General features: G+C 45.9%; 8 protein-coding genes across 8 annotated transcripts; 2 read left to right on the top strand and 6 right to left on the bottom strand. All coding sequences in view use genetic code 12, as the record gives it.

The window, feature by feature from the left end:
- Positions 1 to 271: 271 nt before the first annotated feature.
- On the top strand, positions 272 to 1,429 carry SHY1 (Shy1p; the record flags this gene model as incomplete). The annotated part of the gene is made up of 1 exon (XM_025479132.1): positions 272 to 1,429. The coding sequence occupies one exon, from the start codon at positions 272 to 274 to the stop codon at positions 1,427 to 1,429; it is 1,158 nt and encodes a 385-aa protein (XP_025338605.1).
- A 21-nt stretch (positions 1,430 to 1,450) lies between these two features.
- CXQ87_000557 (GET complex subunit) lies at positions 1,451 to 2,344 on the bottom strand (the record flags this gene model as incomplete). The annotated part of the gene is made up of 1 exon (XM_025479131.1): positions 1,451 to 2,344. One exon carries the CDS (start codon positions 2,342 to 2,344, stop codon positions 1,451 to 1,453), a length of 894 nt encoding a protein of 297 aa, XP_025338604.1.
- Positions 2,345 to 3,645: 1,301 nt separating this feature from the next.
- URA1 (dihydroorotate dehydrogenase) lies at positions 3,646 to 4,929 on the bottom strand (the record flags this gene model as incomplete). Its single annotated transcript, XM_025479130.1, has 1 exon — positions 3,646 to 4,929. One exon carries the CDS (start codon positions 4,927 to 4,929, stop codon positions 3,646 to 3,648), a length of 1,284 nt encoding a protein of 427 aa, XP_025338603.1.
- Positions 4,930 to 5,398: 469 nt separating this feature from the next.
- CXQ87_000555 (uncharacterized protein) lies at positions 5,399 to 6,973 on the top strand (the record flags this gene model as incomplete). Its single annotated transcript, XM_025479129.1, has 1 exon — positions 5,399 to 6,973. The coding sequence occupies one exon, from the start codon at positions 5,399 to 5,401 to the stop codon at positions 6,971 to 6,973; it is 1,575 nt and encodes a 524-aa protein (XP_025338602.1).
- A 106-nt stretch (positions 6,974 to 7,079) lies between these two features.
- On the bottom strand, positions 7,080 to 8,060 carry CXQ87_000554 (uncharacterized protein; the record flags this gene model as incomplete). Its single annotated transcript, XM_025479128.1, has 1 exon — positions 7,080 to 8,060. The coding sequence occupies one exon, from the start codon at positions 8,058 to 8,060 to the stop codon at positions 7,080 to 7,082; it is 981 nt and encodes a 326-aa protein (XP_025338601.1).
- Positions 8,061 to 8,230: 170 nt separating this feature from the next.
- Positions 8,231 to 9,880, bottom strand: CXQ87_000553 (uncharacterized protein; the record flags this gene model as incomplete). The annotated part of the gene is made up of 1 exon (XM_025479127.1): positions 8,231 to 9,880. One exon carries the CDS (start codon positions 9,878 to 9,880, stop codon positions 8,231 to 8,233), a length of 1,650 nt encoding a protein of 549 aa, XP_025338600.1.
- A 214-nt stretch (positions 9,881 to 10,094) lies between these two features.
- On the bottom strand, positions 10,095 to 11,096 carry WSC1 (Wsc1p; the record flags this gene model as incomplete). Its single annotated transcript, XM_025479126.1, has 1 exon — positions 10,095 to 11,096. One exon carries the CDS (start codon positions 11,094 to 11,096, stop codon positions 10,095 to 10,097), a length of 1,002 nt encoding a protein of 333 aa, XP_025338599.1.
- A 1,056-nt stretch (positions 11,097 to 12,152) lies between these two features.
- Positions 12,153 to 18,551, bottom strand: CXQ87_000551 (uncharacterized protein; the record flags this gene model as incomplete). The annotated part of the gene is made up of 3 exons (XM_025479125.1): positions 12,153 to 12,423; positions 12,450 to 13,600; positions 16,167 to 18,551. 3 exons carry the CDS (start codon positions 18,549 to 18,551, stop codon positions 12,153 to 12,155), a joined length of 3,807 nt encoding a protein of 1,268 aa, XP_025338598.1.
- Positions 18,552 to 19,168: the final 617 nt, after the last annotated feature.

The following is a 19,168-nucleotide window of genomic DNA, read 5'->3' as shown; positions in this document are numbered from 1 at the left end:
ACTCGCACCGTACATGGTAGTGCTAAAGGCTGAGATCATCAAAGCTGAAAAAGCACATAACTTTGGTCGGATGATATTCTCAAAGATCGTCATGAAAGTCAGCCTTCATACTTTTGAATTCACTGTGATAAGTCCGTCAAGCAGAGATGGTTTTAGACCCATGTGGTTTCGGCTACAACGTGTAGTACGCAGCTATGCCATTCAAATGGACAATAAATAAGATGAATTCTTGAAGAATGGAAAAGTTGTGTCAATCATTTACTTTGACATCATGCAAACGTTGATGCTTGCAGGATGGGAGATAAGTGTAAAGTGCATAACTATTCGCACTACTTCACTAGACAACTATGATCTCAAGATTAGGAATCAGAGTTGGTGGGTTTGGCCCGAAAGCCAGGCCATCGCCGCAGTTCGTCTTCAGAAGGACAGTCAAGACCCTACTATAGACTGGAAGCCAATCAAGTCCTCCGTTACCAACTTGGCTAGAGCAGAGAATCAGGAGAAGCTGAAAGGGTTCCGTAGATTCATCTTGGGACTCATGATAGCCATGCCTGTGATCACATTCTGGTTGGGATGCTGGCAAGTGAAGCGTCTTAAATGGAAAGTTGACCTTATATCTCGTTGCGAGCATTTGTTGGCAGAACCACCATTAGAAGGCCTACCCCAGCAATTGGACCCATCAGTTATACCGGAGTTCGAGTATCGTCGTTTCAAGGTAAGAGGCCATTTCGATTACTCTAGAGAGCTTTTCTTGGGCCCTCGTATCAGAAACGGTGAGTTGGGCTACCTTCTTATCACCCCATTTGTTCGTGCTGATGGTGGAAAACCGATACTCATAGAACGAGGGTGGATTGCAAAGGAAAAGGTTATTCCAGAAACTCGTAACAAGGGCTACCTCTCGCACTTAGCTCTTCCCCAAGGTGAAATTGAGATCGAAGCTATGTTCAGAACGATGCCGAAGAAGTCCAAGATGCAATACGAACACGAGCAAGGCACCAAGCTTTTCCATATTCCCGATGTTGAAGCCATGGCGGTAGAAACAGGAAGTTTGCCAATCTATGCACAAATGATGTACTCATTGAAGGACAAACAGGATTGGGAGGGACCTAGTCTGAATGTGGAAAAGAAGGGCTCATGGAAAAGTCTTTTTTCCAAAGACACAACACGCAAAGCTGACCATCTTCCTGACTCGGACACCGACACCACGCTTCAGTATCAAGAATTTGAATTTGTTGAGCAGGGAGTCCCATTGGCGGCCATTCCCAAGGTCAACTTCACAAACAACCACATGCAATATTTGATCACCTGGTTTGGAATTTCCATAGCCAGCACAGCACTTCTTTTCTGGACATTCTACAAGAAGAGAAGTACTGCAAGTGCAGAGAAAATACTTGATGCAAAGAGGAAAGATATGAAGAAACACTTCTAATTATCTTAATTGTACATAGATCTAACCGTAAATACTAACAAATCCGAATAGCAAGACGATTAATGCAATGTCTGTCACAAATATTCCAAGACCCTCGGAGTAGACAAGAATGCTTTCCACCATTGGTTGGAACCTTGAAACTTGAGGTAGAATGAGGGACCCGAAGTTCAAGGCTTTCGACACAAAATGGTTCTTTGAATTGGCTCCCAAAAGGCCTTTGCTGGCTAAAAGTCCAAAGTATACAGAAATGAACACAATCTCCGATGCCATAAAGTAGCTGAAGAATGTTTTTGTCTCCACACTGATGCTTAAGCCACGAATGTACAAATGAGGTGACGACTGGAACAGTGTGTAATTGAGGTAATGGAAGAAAAAGTTGAAAAGGTGAACAATGTATCTGATGATCAAGAAATGCACCTTGAGTTTCTTCTCCTTGTAAGCCTGGTACTTGAGTAATTGACTTTGATAGGACGAGATTTCATCTTGCTGACCCGCTTGATTTTGTGAAGCGCCTCCCTCAGACATCATTTGAACAATCTGAGAAATAAAAGGGTTTTGATCAGCACCCTCGCCGTTGGCGCCATCAGCGGTGGGGCCAGTTGCACCCCCAAAGATCTTTTTAAATACCTCTTCCATGTCTGGCGTCCCTTCTGGAGCCTGTGTGTTGGATTGAAGTAATGTTGAGATGTCAGGGACCTCTGGATCATCGTGTAATGGCGTGCCTGAAGGTTGAACGGTTGGCTGTGGACCGTCTTGACTTTCTGATTCGTCAAGGACCGATTTGGCATTGGTCTTCACAGAGGACCCTTGGGAAAGAATCTCATTGAGTCTATTACTGGCGTTTCCTTTGGCCATCTTGGCCTGGCGTCTTTCACGCAAAAGTCTTCTTTTCTCCTCTGCTGATATATCGGACATGCTAGTTGATTGTTGGAGTGAGTTGTACCTCAGCACTGATATATGTCACCTCCGAGTGCGCATACCAAAATTGGAGTTCAGCTTAGGAAACTACAACTTGCTTCTCCATGAAGGATTGCATGAGCTACCAGGAGCAAATCCGAAGACAGAAGATCGTCAATCTGATGGAGAGTAAAGATTATTTGCTTATTATTGCGAGCCAGCAACAGAAGTCCGTGCTGCAAGTGAGGTATGAATTAATGCAAAGGCTTGTGAATGGAGATTGATGCAAAACGGCACGATCAACGAAATGGCGGTCTTTGCTTTACTGCTGGCCTCTTTCTTTGATGTGCAGATGCTATATTTGACAGTTTGTCACTCTTACGTTGGACGCCACTACCGACATTCGTAGAGAGTGTCTTGTCAAAAAGCCCCCTCATATAGCGAGGAGGTTGGTCAAGGTTAGGACCCGTTCCGCTTTGCAGAGACGGCTGAGGAATCTTGGATGATGTACTAGCTTTGTTCGGCGGTGTGTCGACAAAGGACTCAGATGTAGTTGTGTCGTCATGAGCCACAGTGACCTTTTTCCTCGTTGGCGTGGGGTATAAGCTTCTTCGAAGGGATGGTTTTTGCTGCCTTGCCTTTGAATATAATGCGCGACCTGGCTCCCCAAGAGCTGCCTTTGACCTCTGTGGCCTGGTCTGAGCTAATTCGCGTTGGAGTCTGACGTTCTCTTGCTTAGCTTCGCTTATACGTTTGCGCAAATCTTCCATCTTTTGTTCGTTGTCACGTAGAACAAGGATGCTTTCAAATTGATCATATGTCGGGCATCCTGGGAAACTGTTGCAAAACATTGTGAGAAATGATCCATATAGAAAACCTGCAAAGGGCTCATTGAAGCCGTTGTTTATGGCTTTATGAATTTTCGAAAGTTCCGTCATGTTATTTTGGAGCTGTCCAATTGACTCTGACAAATTTTCTAGTCGCTCCATGTTGCGGCCAGATTCCAATGGGGGAGTTGTTTCTGTGATCGGATAGTGGACACTAGGCGATGGTGAAAGTATGAGATGAATGCCGGATGATCTATGTGATTTTCTTTGGGAGTCTCGCCTACGATGGCTGGGTGTATTTGGTCTCGAGGACATGACTATAGTATCTTTTTGATATGATCTGAGATCGGGGGTATATCTGAAGTGCAAGTTTTGTTTATAATCTTGCGAAGCACTTAACTATGTGAGTCACGTGCAACACAAATAAATACTTAGCCAAAAGCGCGTCCTTGCATTAGCTTTCCTCAGATCGTGTTCTCTATAGATATACGATTATTTATCATCCTCACCGACAATCTGCTGCCAGGTTTTGCCTTCCTTCTTCAACAAGTCTGTCAATTCATCTCTAATTCTTGCAGGCAATCCAGGACCCTTGTAAGCAAAAGCGGTGTACAATTCAATGAAAGAAGCACCAGCTTTACCGAATTCAAGTGCATCCTTACCAGAGGAAATACCACCACAACCAACCAAGACCAAGTTGCTGTCCTTGGTGTGCTTTCTCAAGGTTCTTAATGCTTGCAAAGACAAAGGCTTCAAAGGTTTACCTGACAACCCTCCAGTCTGATTCACAAGCTTCATATCAGTAGTCAAAAGACGATTTGGTCTTTGAATCGTGGTATTTGAAATGATGATACCGTCGACCTTGGAATCTTTGGCTGAGTTCGCGATTGACTCAATCTCTGGCTCGGTCAAATCAGGAGCAACCTTCACAAGCACAGGAGGTTTTCTGCCGCTGTAGTTCTCTCGTTGCGAGTTTCTCTCCTGGACAACTGCCTTCAAGAGATTTGTAAGCTTCAGCTCGCTTTGAAGGTCTCTAAGGCCTGGAGTGTTGGGAGAGGAGACATTGACAACCAAGACATCCGCCACCTCCGCAAATCTCCTTACACCCAGAACGTAGTCTTGCACCTCGTCACCGTTCTTGTTCTTGCCAAGGTTCACACCTAAAAGCTTGCCTTGTCTCTGGGACAGGTTTGGGAAATATTCCCACAAACGAAGTCTTTGTCTCAAGTTATTCAAGACACTCAAATGGCCCAGTGAGTTGAAACCATATCTATTGATGACCGCATCGTCTCTGGGCAAGCGGAAAAATCTAGGTTGTGGGTTTCCAGGCTGAGCCTCTGGGGTGATAGAACCAACTTCCACGTATGAGAAGCCGGTGTCAAAGAGGGCGTCAACAGCCTTACCTTCCTTGTCCAAACCAGCAGCAAGACCAATTGGAGACTTCATGTGAGTACCGAAAATGTCCACACCCAAAATGGTGTCAAACTCTTTCTCTTTGGCAGGAGACTCTTCTCTCAATTTTGGAGAGAGACCGAGACTCATGAGCTTTATACCCAACTTGTGTCCATTTTCTGCATCTGTGAAGGTTCTAATCAAGGGGCAGAAGACATACTCATGAATACCGGCTCTAGCATCAAACAAGTAGTACGCAGCAATAGAAGCACCAATGGCGGTGAAGGTAACTGCGACAGGTGTAGGAACGACACTTGCCTTGAGTGTTGGGATTTTTTGTTTGGGCACACCCTTTGTGAACGAACGAGTGAAGAACCGTTTCATGGCGTTGATGTTGGTCGTTGTAATTTCCTGTACTGTGATTGACTGAGAATCCCAAACTACGGGCACGAATCAGGTGATAGAGAGGTTTGATAGATGAGAGAGAAGAGCTAAAAAAGAACGAAGAATATCTGATAAAATGATGATGTTGAAAATTAATCGTGGAATTTTCAGATGTACAACAGGCCATATGTTGAAAAGTGGCAGTAAATAGGTCTAGTGCGACCGTTAGCGTCTTTCTTGCAGCCATTATATCGGTTCAAGAGATCTGAAATTCTAGTTTACATTCATTCTTTAAAACATTTCTTGAAAAAATTTTGATTCTTTGAAAGGTTAAAGAAGAGGCGGACAACGTAAAAAAAAAAAAATTGTCATATCAAGATTTCTCGTACTTGGTACTTGTAGTACGCTAAGTTAGGTGCGCATCTCATCGCAACTTGCAAGACCTACACCCACATCCGATCAAACCATTATGGCTCCTTCCCGAGACAGTGGAAAGGCTTCAAAATATGAGAGAGACAAAGGAAAATTTCCAAAAAAGTTGTCTAAGGCTAAAAGCCGGAAAAATGCTCAGGGAATGAAGAAGGTTGACAATCAGTACAAGGAGTTTGTCAACTCTGCCGCTGCAACTGATATGTTGTTACAAGAGGAGGCAGGTTTCTTGGAAGTCGATGGTCCCATGGAGAAGACAATGAAGTTTAAGCAGGATGACATTGCTGATGCTGTGGATGTCAGTACCTCTAATAAGAAGTTTGATCTACAGCTTCCAGAGTTTGGCCCTTACACCCTCGACTACTCAAGAAACGGACGTAAGTTGTTGATTGGAGGCAAGAAAGGTCACGTTGCAGCTATGGATTGGCGCCTTGGGAAACTTGACTGTGAGCTCTTCCTAAATGAAACGGTAAATGCAGTGAAGTACTTCCATAACGATCAATACTTCGCTGTAGCGCAAAAAAAGTACACTTTCGTGTATGACAGAACAGGGCTAGAGCTTCACAGGTTGAAGCAGCATATGGAGCATACCCTTTTGGACTTTTTGCCTTACCATTTTTTGCTTGTCGGCGCTGGACATACTGGTGTCTTAAAATATCATGACGTTACAACCGGTACGATGGTCAAAGAGCTTAAGACAAAGCTAGGTCCAACTCAGGCAATGAAACAGAATCCATGGAACGCTGTCATGAATTTGGGCCACGCTAATGGTGTTGTTTCTCTTTGGACGCCGTCAGCTACTGAACCGGTGGCCAAGTTACAGAGCTCTCGAGGACCAGTGAGAGACTTGGCTATAGATAGAGAAGGCAAGTACATGGCAGTGGCAGGCGCTGACAAGGTTGTGAAGCTTTGGGATTTGAGAACTTTCAAGGAGCTAGATACCCACCGCACACCCACACCAGCAACATCTTTGGACTTTTCAGACACAGGTCTTCTTTCTGTGGGTTGGGGTCCTCATATTTCAGTATGGAAGGACTTGCAAAAGACACATCAAGAAGAGCCTTACATGACTCATCTTCTACCTGGCTCAAAGGTAGAGAAAGCCAAGTTCGTTCCATTTGAGGATCTTCTTGGAGTGGGGCATAAGAAGGGTATCTCTTCCTTGATCATACCTGGTGCCGGTGAAGCCAACTTCGACGCCATGGAGATCAACCCATACGAGTCCGCTAAGCAAAGACAAGAAGGTGAAGTGAAGGCTTTGATCAACAAGTTGTCTCCTGATACGATCGCTTTGGATCCAAACTTTATCGGTTTGGTTGACGAGAAGGCCCGTAATGTCAGGCTCAATAGAAGAGACCTTGAACAAGCCGAGGCTGATGAGGCCAGAGAAAAAGAAAGTAAGGACCTTGAGATAAGACCAGACCTTCCTGCTGAGAAGTCCAAGTTGAAGAAATATTTGCAAAAGAACAAAAGCAATGTCATGGATGCCAGGAAAATGAGAGCGGAGAGAAATTTGGCTCTCGAAGAGGAGAGGAGAGAGAGGTTGAGGTTGAAGGAGATGGGTGTGCCTGACAAGAAAGACGAGCTAGGCCCAGCTCTTGGAAGATTTGCATAAACACATTCTACAAATTGTATACTAGTAATCAATAATTCCCGAAAACCTATAAATTCTGTAATCTATACAAAGCTTGTTTCCATCATATACCAAAGAAAGACCTGCTCTAGTGACTCGTCCTTGCGGAAATTGAGTAGTTGGAGTAGTCGACGGATATCATATCACTTAATAAGGATCTACCGTTGTTGTTCAATGAGTGGCTGACCTTTTCATAAGCCTCAAGCTCAGACTTGAGGAGGTCCAACACAGCGGTAAACTTCCCAAGGGTAATCTCATTATGCTTCTCTATCTTTTTCTGGATATCATGCTCTCTCAACGTCTTCACAAACTCAAAAATTCTCTCCATATTGAGCGAACTTAAATCATCACAAACAGCATCGCTATCGTCATCTCGGCTCGCCTGACTGGTGAAGATTATGAGCCACAGATTAGCTATCTGTTCGTATGCAGTGGACTTGGTATATTGGAATTCGTTGTTGGTGAAGTTGGGTAAGTCATGAATCATGTTAGTGATAACATCTAGCATGGCACATGCGTTGGCCAAGCCCGCATCCATAGGTGGGAGCAAGGTCAAAATGAAATCAGAGAGGCAGTTCAAAAACTCTGTAAGATGCGCCTTCACTCTAATGTATGAATAGTCGCTTTCGATATCACATTTGTATGGCAAATGTTCAATAATGCTATGAAACTTCTCCTTCATCAAAACCACCGAGTCTTCCAAAGTGGCCTTGGGAGCGACTCTGGTGATGGTTGTCGTGACCTCGGGATGATGATTAACGATTTGCTGGAGCAACGCCAGTAGCGATTCTTTGTCCAATGTTTCAATCAATCTATTCACCGGGAGCGCCAGGCCATAAATCTTGGGTGTTTTGGTTCTTTTTAACTTAGGCCCAGGCTGAAAGGACGCTTGATGCTGGGAAGGGAGAGGGTGGTTTGGCTTTGAGACCGACAGTCTCTGGACTGCTATCTGCGGTTCATCCAAAGACCTTCTTTTTCTCTTCTGTATTTTGCGCAAATTTGAAAGTTGATGCATCTGCTCTTCTGAAACGCCAGAGTTGCGCCAGACTATATTTGTGGATGCAGACATGGAAAGATGTTGAAAGTCAAATAATTTAATGTGGTTGTGCCTCCCGCAAGATTCCTTTTTCCTCTGGTACAATATGCCGTACGGCGATAGAGCCATTTACGTGCGAACGAGGGCAAGTTGTGAGCACAATCCATCTACAGTAATTTTACTGATTGGCTATTTATTTGGTATCAGTAGTAGTCGTTACTCTCGAACTCAGAGTCGGATAAGTTGCTGAGGTTATCACTGTCATAGACCATGTCATAGTCTGCCTCGTTAAATCCGACATAACGGTTTCTTTTCAACTCAACCTCGTCATCTGACTCTTTGTCCTCCTCGTCTGTGATGTGATCATCATCTATTCCATCTTCCTTGTCTTCGTTGTCTTCTTTTTCTTCTAATTCGATCTTGAGCTCGTGAATAATGTCAAAGCACTCTGCAAGAAGCGCATTCAAAGTACCCTGGCCCTCGGGGACCTGCCCATTCACGATGAATTTACCGTCGTCCCGTAAGTTATCCAACGATGCCAACTTAAATTGGAAGGGGTAAAGCTCACGGAGATTGTTCAATCCGTCCACACGCTTAATCTCAAGAAGACATCTTCTCACGGTCAGCAACTGATTATGTATAGGCTGAAGCGACTCAGACACCGGTTCCGAGCTCTCCAAGAGCTTGTAAATCAATGAGTAGCACCTTCTCAAAAGGTAAAGCACAACAAGTTGGGCACGCTTGAGTTTCTTGGGTACTGGACCGCTTGAAGAGGCTGCGATCCTTTTGTTGAAGTCGAGTCTTTGCTCGTCTATTCTCTTCAATGATTTCTGGTAATTGTACAAGTCAGTCTCGCGCATGGTCCATCTTCGAGTGATGAGGAGATTCTCTAGCGTTTGTCTCAAAGTAAGCAACTCGTCATAGACGCTTTTGAGACCCTTGGCAATGCTCTCGAGTTCCTCATCCTCTGGCTTTCCTAGGGTCAAGCCGTCGAAAAGGTTTGCAATACCAGTGGTATCTTGTTGAATACTCAAGTCTTTAACCAAGTTATGACAGTCATCCAACAAAGCATTGAGAACAATTTGTGTCGTGTGCAATTCCGACTCGGTGGCGACATTGCTCTGGAACTTTCCAGTGTCGTCTCTTTGATCTTCAATCACTTTGATCTCGGCCTCTATTTGCAGTAGTTTTTCGCCCACTTTACTTGGACCAAGCTCCTCGTGGGTCAAGTAATTGAGCAAGACTTTTCTGATCTGGATGAGTTTACCGTATGCTGGTTCCAAATCGTCAGGAATTCTGCGGAAAGAGTCCTCAAGCTCCAGATATATTTGCTCACATTTGTTCAACTTGTTTCTGAGCAATAAACTTTCCTCCCGCTTGTGGTCTATCATATCATCTGAATCGCTGTTACTATCTTCCGCATCCTCACTTGTGTCAATGATGTTCTTTATCTCTTTAAGACGGGCATCAATCGGCTTTAAGTCATCGAAACTGTAAATTTGGCATTCTTTCAAGTGTGTGAGAAGCTTCGAGACTGTACTGAGAGATGAATAAGTGGCAGGGGCAAACTTGATAAGCCCACAGGTGACAAACGAAAGCGACAACAATTGCCATATATCATCAATGAGGGAGTCTGTGGAATTAGGAAGATTAAGGTTCATGCCCTTAAGCTCTTCATCTTTCCTCACGATGCTGAGCTCGTGCACTTGTTTCAAGAATTCATCATAAATTACATACACCTGCTTAGAGCTGATGTACCTTGTTCTATTGTTCTTTAGGTCGGACAAGCTATTGTACAATGTTGTAAGTGAATCATGGAGCGGTTTCTCGTATGTGGGGATGGACTTGGTCATGGAGTGTATTTGGTTTGTCTCCACTGCTAGCTTAGTTAACGCAGACAACTTGCTGTAGTTTTGACATTCACTTCTCACTGGTGCAGACCCGTGCCTCCCCCCACATGCGACCACTTTTTTTGACCCTTCCTGCGCCATAATCTACAGCTACTGAAAAAAAAAATCAGCTTTTATAGTTACAATTATCCGTAATATTTTCGTCACATATAACACATCAAGGATTGGCCACCGCTAGGATTTTTCGCGAGTAGTCTGTTTCGTCGGCTAGGGAGCCGTCCGAGAGTCTTCTTCTGCCCACAATAGCAGGGTTGAGTCTGGGGTCTGCCAAGCCGTTTGTGGTCATCTTGGATGCTCTTTTGTCCGCAAATTCGTCGGAGAAGGGATTTGCCATTGGCATGTCAAAGGCAGAGTTGTATTTCTTGGATTTAGCAGTTCCATTGCCTCTCGAGAGACCAGAGCCAGAGCCCTTCTCGAAGAACTCCTCGTCGTCGCTCTCGTCGTTCTTTCTCCTGTGACGGATAAAGAAGAAGATGGCAAGTGCAATGCAAATTAAGCCCACCACGCCTCCAACAACGCCGCCAGCGATGGCACCCACGTTAGTAGACAGCGCTCTTTGTGTATTGTCTGGTTCCAGTGATGCAGAAGGTGTGGAGGAGGTTGTGGGGTGTGAGCTTTGAGTCACAGTTCTCGTGGCTGCGCTGTCTGAATGCGTTGCGGAGGAGCTAGAAGAAAAGCTCGATGTGGCCACGGAACTAGAGTGGGTCGATGAGGATTGGCTCTGCAGAGACGTCCTCGTGGCGCCAACGGCAGTCAGACCATCGGTGGACGAGCTAAACAGAGTGGTTGAGGAGCTCAGCGGGCTACTCGACGATAACAGGGGCAGCGATCCAGCACTTGAGCCCGAGTCCTCGCCCAAACCCTTGAAAACGGTGAACGCGCTGGAGCCTCCGCACTTCACGTCACCATAACCGTTACATGGGGTGGAACACAGGGAATCGGAGACCTGGTTGGATGATGGTTTAGACGATAGGCAGTAGCACATACCACCATTTTTGATGGCAATGTAAGGATAGTTCTCACATTTTTTGCTGCACGTATCAGACGTCTCAAACTGGCCTTCGCCTTCGAAATTCGATGTATCGACCAGAGAGTAGCAGCCCAAGCCTGTGTCGGCGGCAAGGGCCACGGAGGCAAGTAAAAGGTACACTAACTTCATGACTGGTGGTGCCGTTTACACCTTGCACCGTTAAAGAGGGAGGAAAGCAGGCACTAGGGAGGGAAAAGGCCGGCTGAAACAGGGGCCTGGTTGTTTTTTGTGGAAGTAGTTGAGCTATATCAGCCGGGAAACGAGTGGATGGGGGTGTGTAAAGAATGGGGGTATAACGGGGGTAAAGAACGGGTGGAGCTCTGGGTAATTAAGGAAGAGCAGGGAAAAAAAAAAAAAATAGCAGCAGCACAATATTGGCACTGCGCGCCGCCCCAGACCCAGGCAAGGCACGAAAAAGTTCCAGACGAGGTAACCTAGACAATGCCTACACACCAGCGCTAGGCGGCCCAGATAAAGGTCTCCCCACGACAAGGGGGGCACAATTCAGCTTCCCATTCAGGAAATCGGGCGACCCGAGAAAAGCCTTCCTTCGCAAGTGTCTTGTCAAAGCCATGAATCAAAAACCTCGACAATTCCACGGTGAAAAGCCCATATCTAAGAATTAGCGTCAAGCGTGTAGAAACACGAGCTTCGCTGCGCATGGTGCAATTGGAAGGCACACCGCGCCGCCAGTCTAGAGCGCGCTGGGGCGGTGCGCCTCGGCCGTTTTTAGCCAGGCCAGAACCGGCTCAAATGGAATAAATAGACTATGGCACTGGAGAATGTCAAGAATGTGTCTAAAAAAAAGTGGGTTGACGCCGGCAAATATGGCATGATTTCTACAGAGGGGTACTTCTATATTTATTGTGTCAGGATATAATTATAACAGGGTGACGTGGGGACATTCTCAGCCCATGAACCTCGTTACCAACACCCACACTGCTGCTCCACCAAGCACCACATATAGAATATCTAGAAAACGCGGGTTCTTCTTGGGTCTAGTACACGTGACCGGTACGGGTAAGCATTTTTCCTTGCCCAGCTCTACCACGCCTGTCCACCGCGGTCTCCCCATACACATTTATGGAAGAAGAGTTGTGGTTACAATTCGCGCTGCGTTTCCTGCTCGCTTGGCTCTAAATGCCGGAACAACGCACGCACGTTATATGCGATTTTGCAACCATTCTAGCCATAGACATTGCCGAGAGAAACCAGCTTCACCACGGTGTAGTCATCCATGCCATAGAGGGAGCCTTCCCGGCCAAATCCTGACTCCTTGACTCCACCAAAGGGCAATGCGGCATCGGTGAAAATCCCGCTGTTCACACTCACCATGCCTGTCTCAAGCGCCTCGGACACTTGCCACACTCGGTTGAGGCTCTCCAGAAACACATAAGCCGCAAGCCCAAATGGCGTATCGTTGCACTCAGCAACAACCTCTTCCTGGGTCTCGAACCTGGCGATCGCCGCGAGGGGCCAAACGTCTCCTCACCAAAACAATTCATTTCCTTGGTGGCCTTCCCAAGCACGTATGGACTGTAGAAGTGTTTGCCAAGATCGCTGAGGCGCCCACCTTCCACAAGAATTTCTGCCCCTTTGCCAACGGCATCTCTGACGTGCTCCTCTACCTTATCGATCGCTCGCGTGTTGATCAAGCATCCGTGGGTGACGCCCTTCTCGAAACCGTTGCCGATTTTGAACGACTTCACTTTCTCGGCAAAGCGCAGACAGAACTCATCGTAGATACCCGCTTGAACGTAAATGCGGTTAGCACAAACGCATGTTTGGCCCAAGGAGCGGAATTTTGAGGCGATTGCCTGCTCAACTGCCTGGTCGAGCTTCGCATCTTCAAAAACAACAATTGGAGCATTTCCACCGAGCTCCATCAGCAATTTCTTGAGCGTCAGCGACAGCTGTTTCATCAAAAGCTTTCCCACTGGCGTAGATCCGGTGAAAGACACCTTTTTGATGAGTGGCGACTCGCAGAACTTTGTTCCACAGACTGGTGTCGACTCAACCGAACTCAACACAACGTTGAATACTCCCTTGGGAAACCCAGCCTTATCGGCCAAATGAGCCATCGCCAAAGCAGTCAATGGTGTCTGAGCGTCTGGTTTCATGATACACGTGCATCCGACAGCCAATGCCGGTGCAGCCTTTCTTGCACCCATTGCAGCAGGAAAGTTGAACGGACAGAGGAGCCCCACCACACCCACAGGCTGCTTGTAGGTGATGATCTTGTTGTTGCTGTTAGCTGGCTGAATAGTGTGGCCATAATTTCTTTTCGCTTCTTCAGAGAACCATTCAAAGTACGAGGCAGCATATTTTACCTCTCCAAGTGCATCATTTAAGCACTTACCATTCTCCATAGTGATAAGAGTGGCCAAATCGTCGAGATTCTCGAGCATTAAGTCGTACCAGTTGCGTAACCATCTCGATCTATCCACAACGTTGGTCTTTTTATAACTGTCAAAGGCATCTCTTGTGATTTTGATGGCATGGTCAATCTCTTCAGGTGTCTGATCTGGGAGCGTCGCTATCACCTCCTCGGTAGCTGGATCCACCACATCAAATGTCTTGGAAGCTTTGGACTCGATCCATTCGCCGTTGATATAAGGCTTAGTTTTGAGAAGCTCGGGTTTTTAAGCAGCGGAGCCATGGGTGTAGAAGGTGCTTCTATGCTATCAATCTTATATATGGCGCTTAGCGCACACTACTTAGTGCAGTCAATCTTAGCGCTTCTCACTAGCCTGCCTGCCTAATTAAGCGCGAGAGATAACCGTAGAAACGACTGCTAACAAATATTCGATTATGCAAATAATTATTGATATTTGATTGTATGCTAGACGTACCGGTGTTGGATTGCTTGAAAAGTCGATCTTTCTTGGAAAACCATCACGCCTGATCATGTGGTCAGGAACAAAACTCCGAAGTATCCGTTAAGCTTTGTGCCTGGCCTCTCCGTAACGTAGCGGGAACTCTGGAATGGTCATATCTACCAAGTTTTAGGAACATGAGCCAAGGCTTACTACGTCAGAGTCACAAGAGGATGATGACCTGGCTCTTCGCCGTAGGTGAGTCGATTTACGGATGTCACGGGATTCAAGGGTCCATGGGCATCGGGCTCAGCGGTGCATCCGCCTGGATCTAATAAATTTAATATGTACTGCTTTCTGTTAAAGCAACGCAAGTGGGCAGAACCGATAACTGTGCGTTGGTTGTTAGAGTACGATCGTCGTTACTTCACGCGAGTAGCTAATTTCTTATAAATCTTGCCATGAAAAGCGGAAACAGTTTTGACTCAAAATTTATCTCAAGCCATACTTGCGTTTTTCAGCAGCAGCATTACTCAGCAGTGGCCGCATAGTTTGCGACATGCCTCAGGAAATAAGGCACCACTATTGTGGTAGTTCGCCACCGCCACTGGCCGTACCGATAAAAGCAAACTGCGCTGAATAATTCTCTATACCACTTTGATTGCCGATTTACGAAAACCCTATTTTTTATTTGCATTTTTGTTCGAGGCCCGCATTTCTCGTAGAGTTCGCTTCTTCGTACAAAAGTTATGACTCCACCCTGCAAACCTCAAACACCGGGCTGGCCAAAAAAATAGAAAATGGTCATTTGATACATCCCCTGAATCGCTATAAAACACACATATTATACATCATCCATGAAATGCATCCCACGGGCACCTGTCATTGTCAGGATGGAGCCCATTGTGTGCGAACGCCGAGCCGTCATCGTTTCGCAGCCGTTTTGCAGCCGTATCCGGTCGTGAGTGAGGGATGGCAAGACCCCTCCTTGACAAGGACAAAAACACAGGCGTTTTAAAAACCGAAAGAACAATTCGCAGGGTGAAATTTGCCCCCGCCACCAAAAAAAAAAAAAAAGAACACAAAAGTCCCGTACCGTCTTCCGATGGCAAGAGCCGCACCTCCGGGTTTACTTATCTTCCGCTACCGTGAGTCAACCCGTTTTGTCCGTCGGCGCTGTGACCACAGTAGGAAGTGCAAGCATCTGTCAAAAAAAAATCTTACCAGCCCAGAAAAACTTCCCAGATTTGCTAAGCAACCGAGAATGTAGCCCGTGGATAGCAAAATAAAAAAAAATATAAAAGGTCACATAAACTGGTCTGTTTTGCACTGGCCACCCCGCAAGTTTCTAATTTATGAATGAAAATAGTCTTCGATGTACGCTGTGGCCTGTTGCCTGTGCGTGCGTACGGAATCCGTCGGGAAAGTCATCGTGGGAAAGCCCCTCGGAGCGGGCGCACTAGAACCTGTCTTGTAGCCGCTCGTATTGCATTCTGCGGCCCAGGGCCCAAACGGTCTCCCGTCGTATATAAGTCTGCGATCTGCCATTTCGAGATTCTCAGCTCGTTATTTATTTTGGCATCGTCGCCCATGCTCTCGGTATCATCTCCTTGCATGTTTTCCAAACTCAACCCGCTCAATGCCTTAAGGCGCTCCAATAAGGAGGAACCAAGTAAACGTCCCCGGACGGGCCTGTTCATGAAGCTCTGGCGTCGGTCTCTGAGCTCTTCCCAACCTCCTCAAACGAAAGTGGTTACTCGTTCCCAGCTAACGAGACACAATATCTCAGCCGCCCAGGCGTTGGCTCCTTCTCCAGAAAGACGGGGTCTGGGTGGCCATCGCAAACTGCTGGTCCGTACGAGCGACTTGCTATCGTCTGATTTCATCCTCCCTCTAGAAATGAAGCTGTCCTCCCGGAGCTAACGACTTGATGCGGCTCTACTGGCGGGCCGTGGATCTGGTATGCTGCAGCTCGCCTATATCACCTCCACGATTGAAGGTTGCAACGCTTCTACATGGTCCAACCTCCCATCGTGACAATTCATTAGCATTTTTATATCATTGCATATCGCTGCAGGTTTCAGCAGTAAATAGGAAAGGTTTATTTATTTCGGGTTGATCTTCTGTAGCTCATCACAAACCACTCGCGCTTGACCCTCGGAACATGCACCTTTTGCCAAGATCCATTAGTTGCTGATTTTTCCGAAAATAACGCTTCCGGCTCCGTTTAAGTAGCCTCGGTCGCCTGTAGTATATTATATCCGCTTGTTTGTGATACAAAATGCTCCTCGGCCCCAGGCTCTACTCATCCTCCCAAGACTTCTTGGACAACTTCCCGCATTACTTTTCGCCGGCTAGACCGGAGGCAAGGGCAACGACACACCGGACACTGAAGCTTATAGACCATCCAATCCTCCAAACACTTGTCGTGGAAAATGTGGCGACATGGTGTCACCATGACTTCCTTCATCATGCTATCAACATTTTTCTTTGACACCGACAGAACCTCTCCAGAGACAACAGGAACCTGAAGTGTGGACATACAAATTGCACAATCAATGTCACAAATTGCTAGGTCCTTGTCAGCAGTTTGAGGCTTCATGTTGGCCACAATGTCCAGCGAAAATCCACTTTCTAAATCTTTAATGCTGATGATTGGGTGATAGTTGTACTGTTCAGGTAACCACTTTTCCTTTACCCAGAACCTAGCACCCAAACAGTCTTGCAAGTACAAAAAGAAGAGCTGCGTGAATATCCAACTGAACACCACCATGGCCATAACCGGATCATAATGATGGCGAATTGCGTTGTTCTTATCAAGACACATGTAGAAAACAGGAATGAACCGAACAAGTGAAGTACCAATAGCATACTCCCACAGAAACACACGAACTCTGTTTTTCAATGTGCTCCGGAAGAACTGAGGAACCCAATAAGAATTGAAAAAAATCAAGATGACATACTCAGCTGTTCTTCTGTATGAAATCCTCCATCTTGTGATACTCGAGATCAACATCATTGCTATGCATGTCAAGGCAAACCCAGCAAAGAAAATCATGTTAGGGTAGCGAGCCTCATCAGAGAGTTGCTGCACCGTATTCACTTGTGGAGCCGCTGTAGCCGGCGTGGTAGCTGGAGCAGGTGCCGCCACTGTATCCTCGTTAGGCTGATTCCCACCAGCCGGCGCATCCTCACCTTCTCTATTGCTTTGGCCTTCCACCAGCGATCCTCTCAAAATCTCCCACCAATTAGTTCCTCTCTCGTTCTCTTGCGCAGTAAAAATACCAACCAAAAGTCTCATTTCGTGTAGACATAGTATCGAGGCTATCACAGAGACACAAGTCAACAAAATGTATAGCTCACTTTGTTGCAAAGATCTCAACAAGAAGTAAACGAGTGTCACCAGGGTCCAGAAACCTAACAACGACACGGTTACAGATGAAACATTAGAAAGCTGTCCCGGGCTTCTGCAACGTTTCATTTGTCTCAATAAGAGGTTGAGCTCAATTACAGCTAGAAGCAATACGCCTATTGCCATCTGACGGGACCTGGTTTTTGAAATCTCCAGACGGAGACCAGAAAACACCTCCGATTTCTTGTTTTCTAAAAGTATACCACAATCTGGTGAATATAAGATCGCATGTGAGATCTCCAATTGTGGTAGCTTCTTTGGTATGGGAGCCCCCTGTGGCAGGAAAAGTTCGTCATCAATTGCTCGAAGCTGATCTTTGGTAAAATCTGTTCGCTCAAGCTGGAAGTATGTGATGTACTCACACTGGTCCTGGGATCTTTCAATTGCGTTATTCATGTCATCAATAGATACCTCTTGTTCAATGTCGGTAACGTTTACGATTTGACTCATAAGGGCCTTGGAGATGTTGAAGTTCTCTTCATTCATCGTGAAGTGAGGAAGTGCATGCCCGCCTTCAAACTTTGCAGACTTTGTCGAAGCTATCAAAGCGCCCATAGACTGGTAATACACTCCCAACATCTTGAACTCATCATCATGTTTTTCAGGGTAGTCTTTCAAATTCATGCTCATTGTGACCACCACTGAGTCATCAATTTTGGATTTTGGATTTTGCTTCACGAAGTCGGATAACTCCGGGTTCATGAAGTTATATCCCAAGGAATGTAGCTCAAGCTCTATAACACCTTCCTTATAAGTGGTGATGTTGCCAGCCTTCTCTTTGCTGCCTTCTATTTCCTGAGGAGGTGAATTTGATTCCGGGTCCAGCTCGTATCTTTGTCTCTCTTCCTCATATTTCTCTTGCTTATAAAGCAGGTAGTATTCCTTTAAATACCTCGGTAGCCTCATGCGAAAGGGCTTGAGAGCTTTGTCGGGCTTTACAACATCAAAATCACCGAACAAGTGACCAGATATGTTGAGTGGATATGCATGATCATCACCAGAAAGCACGGGATCGTTTCCCCAATTCTCCTTGACTCGCTTACTCACTTCATCTGGTAATAAACTGTCCTGTTCCCTCTCCTTCCACGGGTTCTTTTTCGAGTATTCACGAAATGGCCATAGCAGAACATTCTTCTTTTTAAGGTTGTCCTGGTACGAGAGTTTAAGACCTGTTAGGTTCCCATACCCTAGCCAATATTGTGAATCTAGCACCTCCTTTCGGCTTTGAATAAGGCTAGACTTGAATTTTTGTAAAACGGCCCTGTCTTCCGAGGCCAATGGTTGATCTGAGCCTGGAGGCAAGGTAAATAGCATCACCATAATGATGACTAATAGAATGGTTTGTCTGTCCACCATTTTGTCTCGGGTGAATACTAACTATTGAACTCGGAGCGCCTTCAGGTTTAACTGATAATAGTATCACGTGAACGATTTTGTGTTCGGATATCGCCCATGCAGTATGATAGCGATGAAGAGATTTAGATGAAGGGGGTTTGGTCTGGTGAATTGACAATATATAGAAGATAGAGGAATTATTTGAATAACTTGGTATGTGATCATCGGAAGGGTGGAGTTTTTGGCCCTGCAAGCCGTTAAAAAGGGAACGGCGATCAACTTCATAGACCAAACTACACTGATTTATGGGAGTACGTTAAAAGAAGACCCCAAGAAAGAGCTCCATCTCTTTAAATGCAACGTCTTCAATTGCATGTGGGCGTTTGGAAGCTGCTCTCATGGTCGTACTACTGTTGGTGACACTTTGAGGGAAATGAGGAGACACAACAGCGACTAATCACAAGCTCCCCGCTGTTATCAGATAGGCTTATTACAGTAATTGGGCTCTTGAAACTCTCCAATACTTCAAGTTGGATGTTCTGAGAAGTCGAAGCCCCATAGGCATCAGTGAGAAAATGGCTGCAAAAGCGCGGCTACAAGGACAATGGTACTGATTAATGTATTGCTGTCTTATAGAC

The sequence above is a fragment of the Candidozyma duobushaemuli genome (assembly GCF_002926085.2).
Source record: "Candidozyma duobushaemuli strain B09383 chromosome Unknown A_B09383, whole genome shotgun sequence".
In the NCBI taxonomy this organism is placed as follows: Eukaryota; Fungi; Ascomycota; class Pichiomycetes; order Serinales; family Metschnikowiaceae; genus Candidozyma; species Candidozyma duobushaemuli.
The sequence above is the reverse complement of the archived record's forward strand: the minus strand, read 5'-3'. Positions and strand labels throughout refer to the sequence as shown.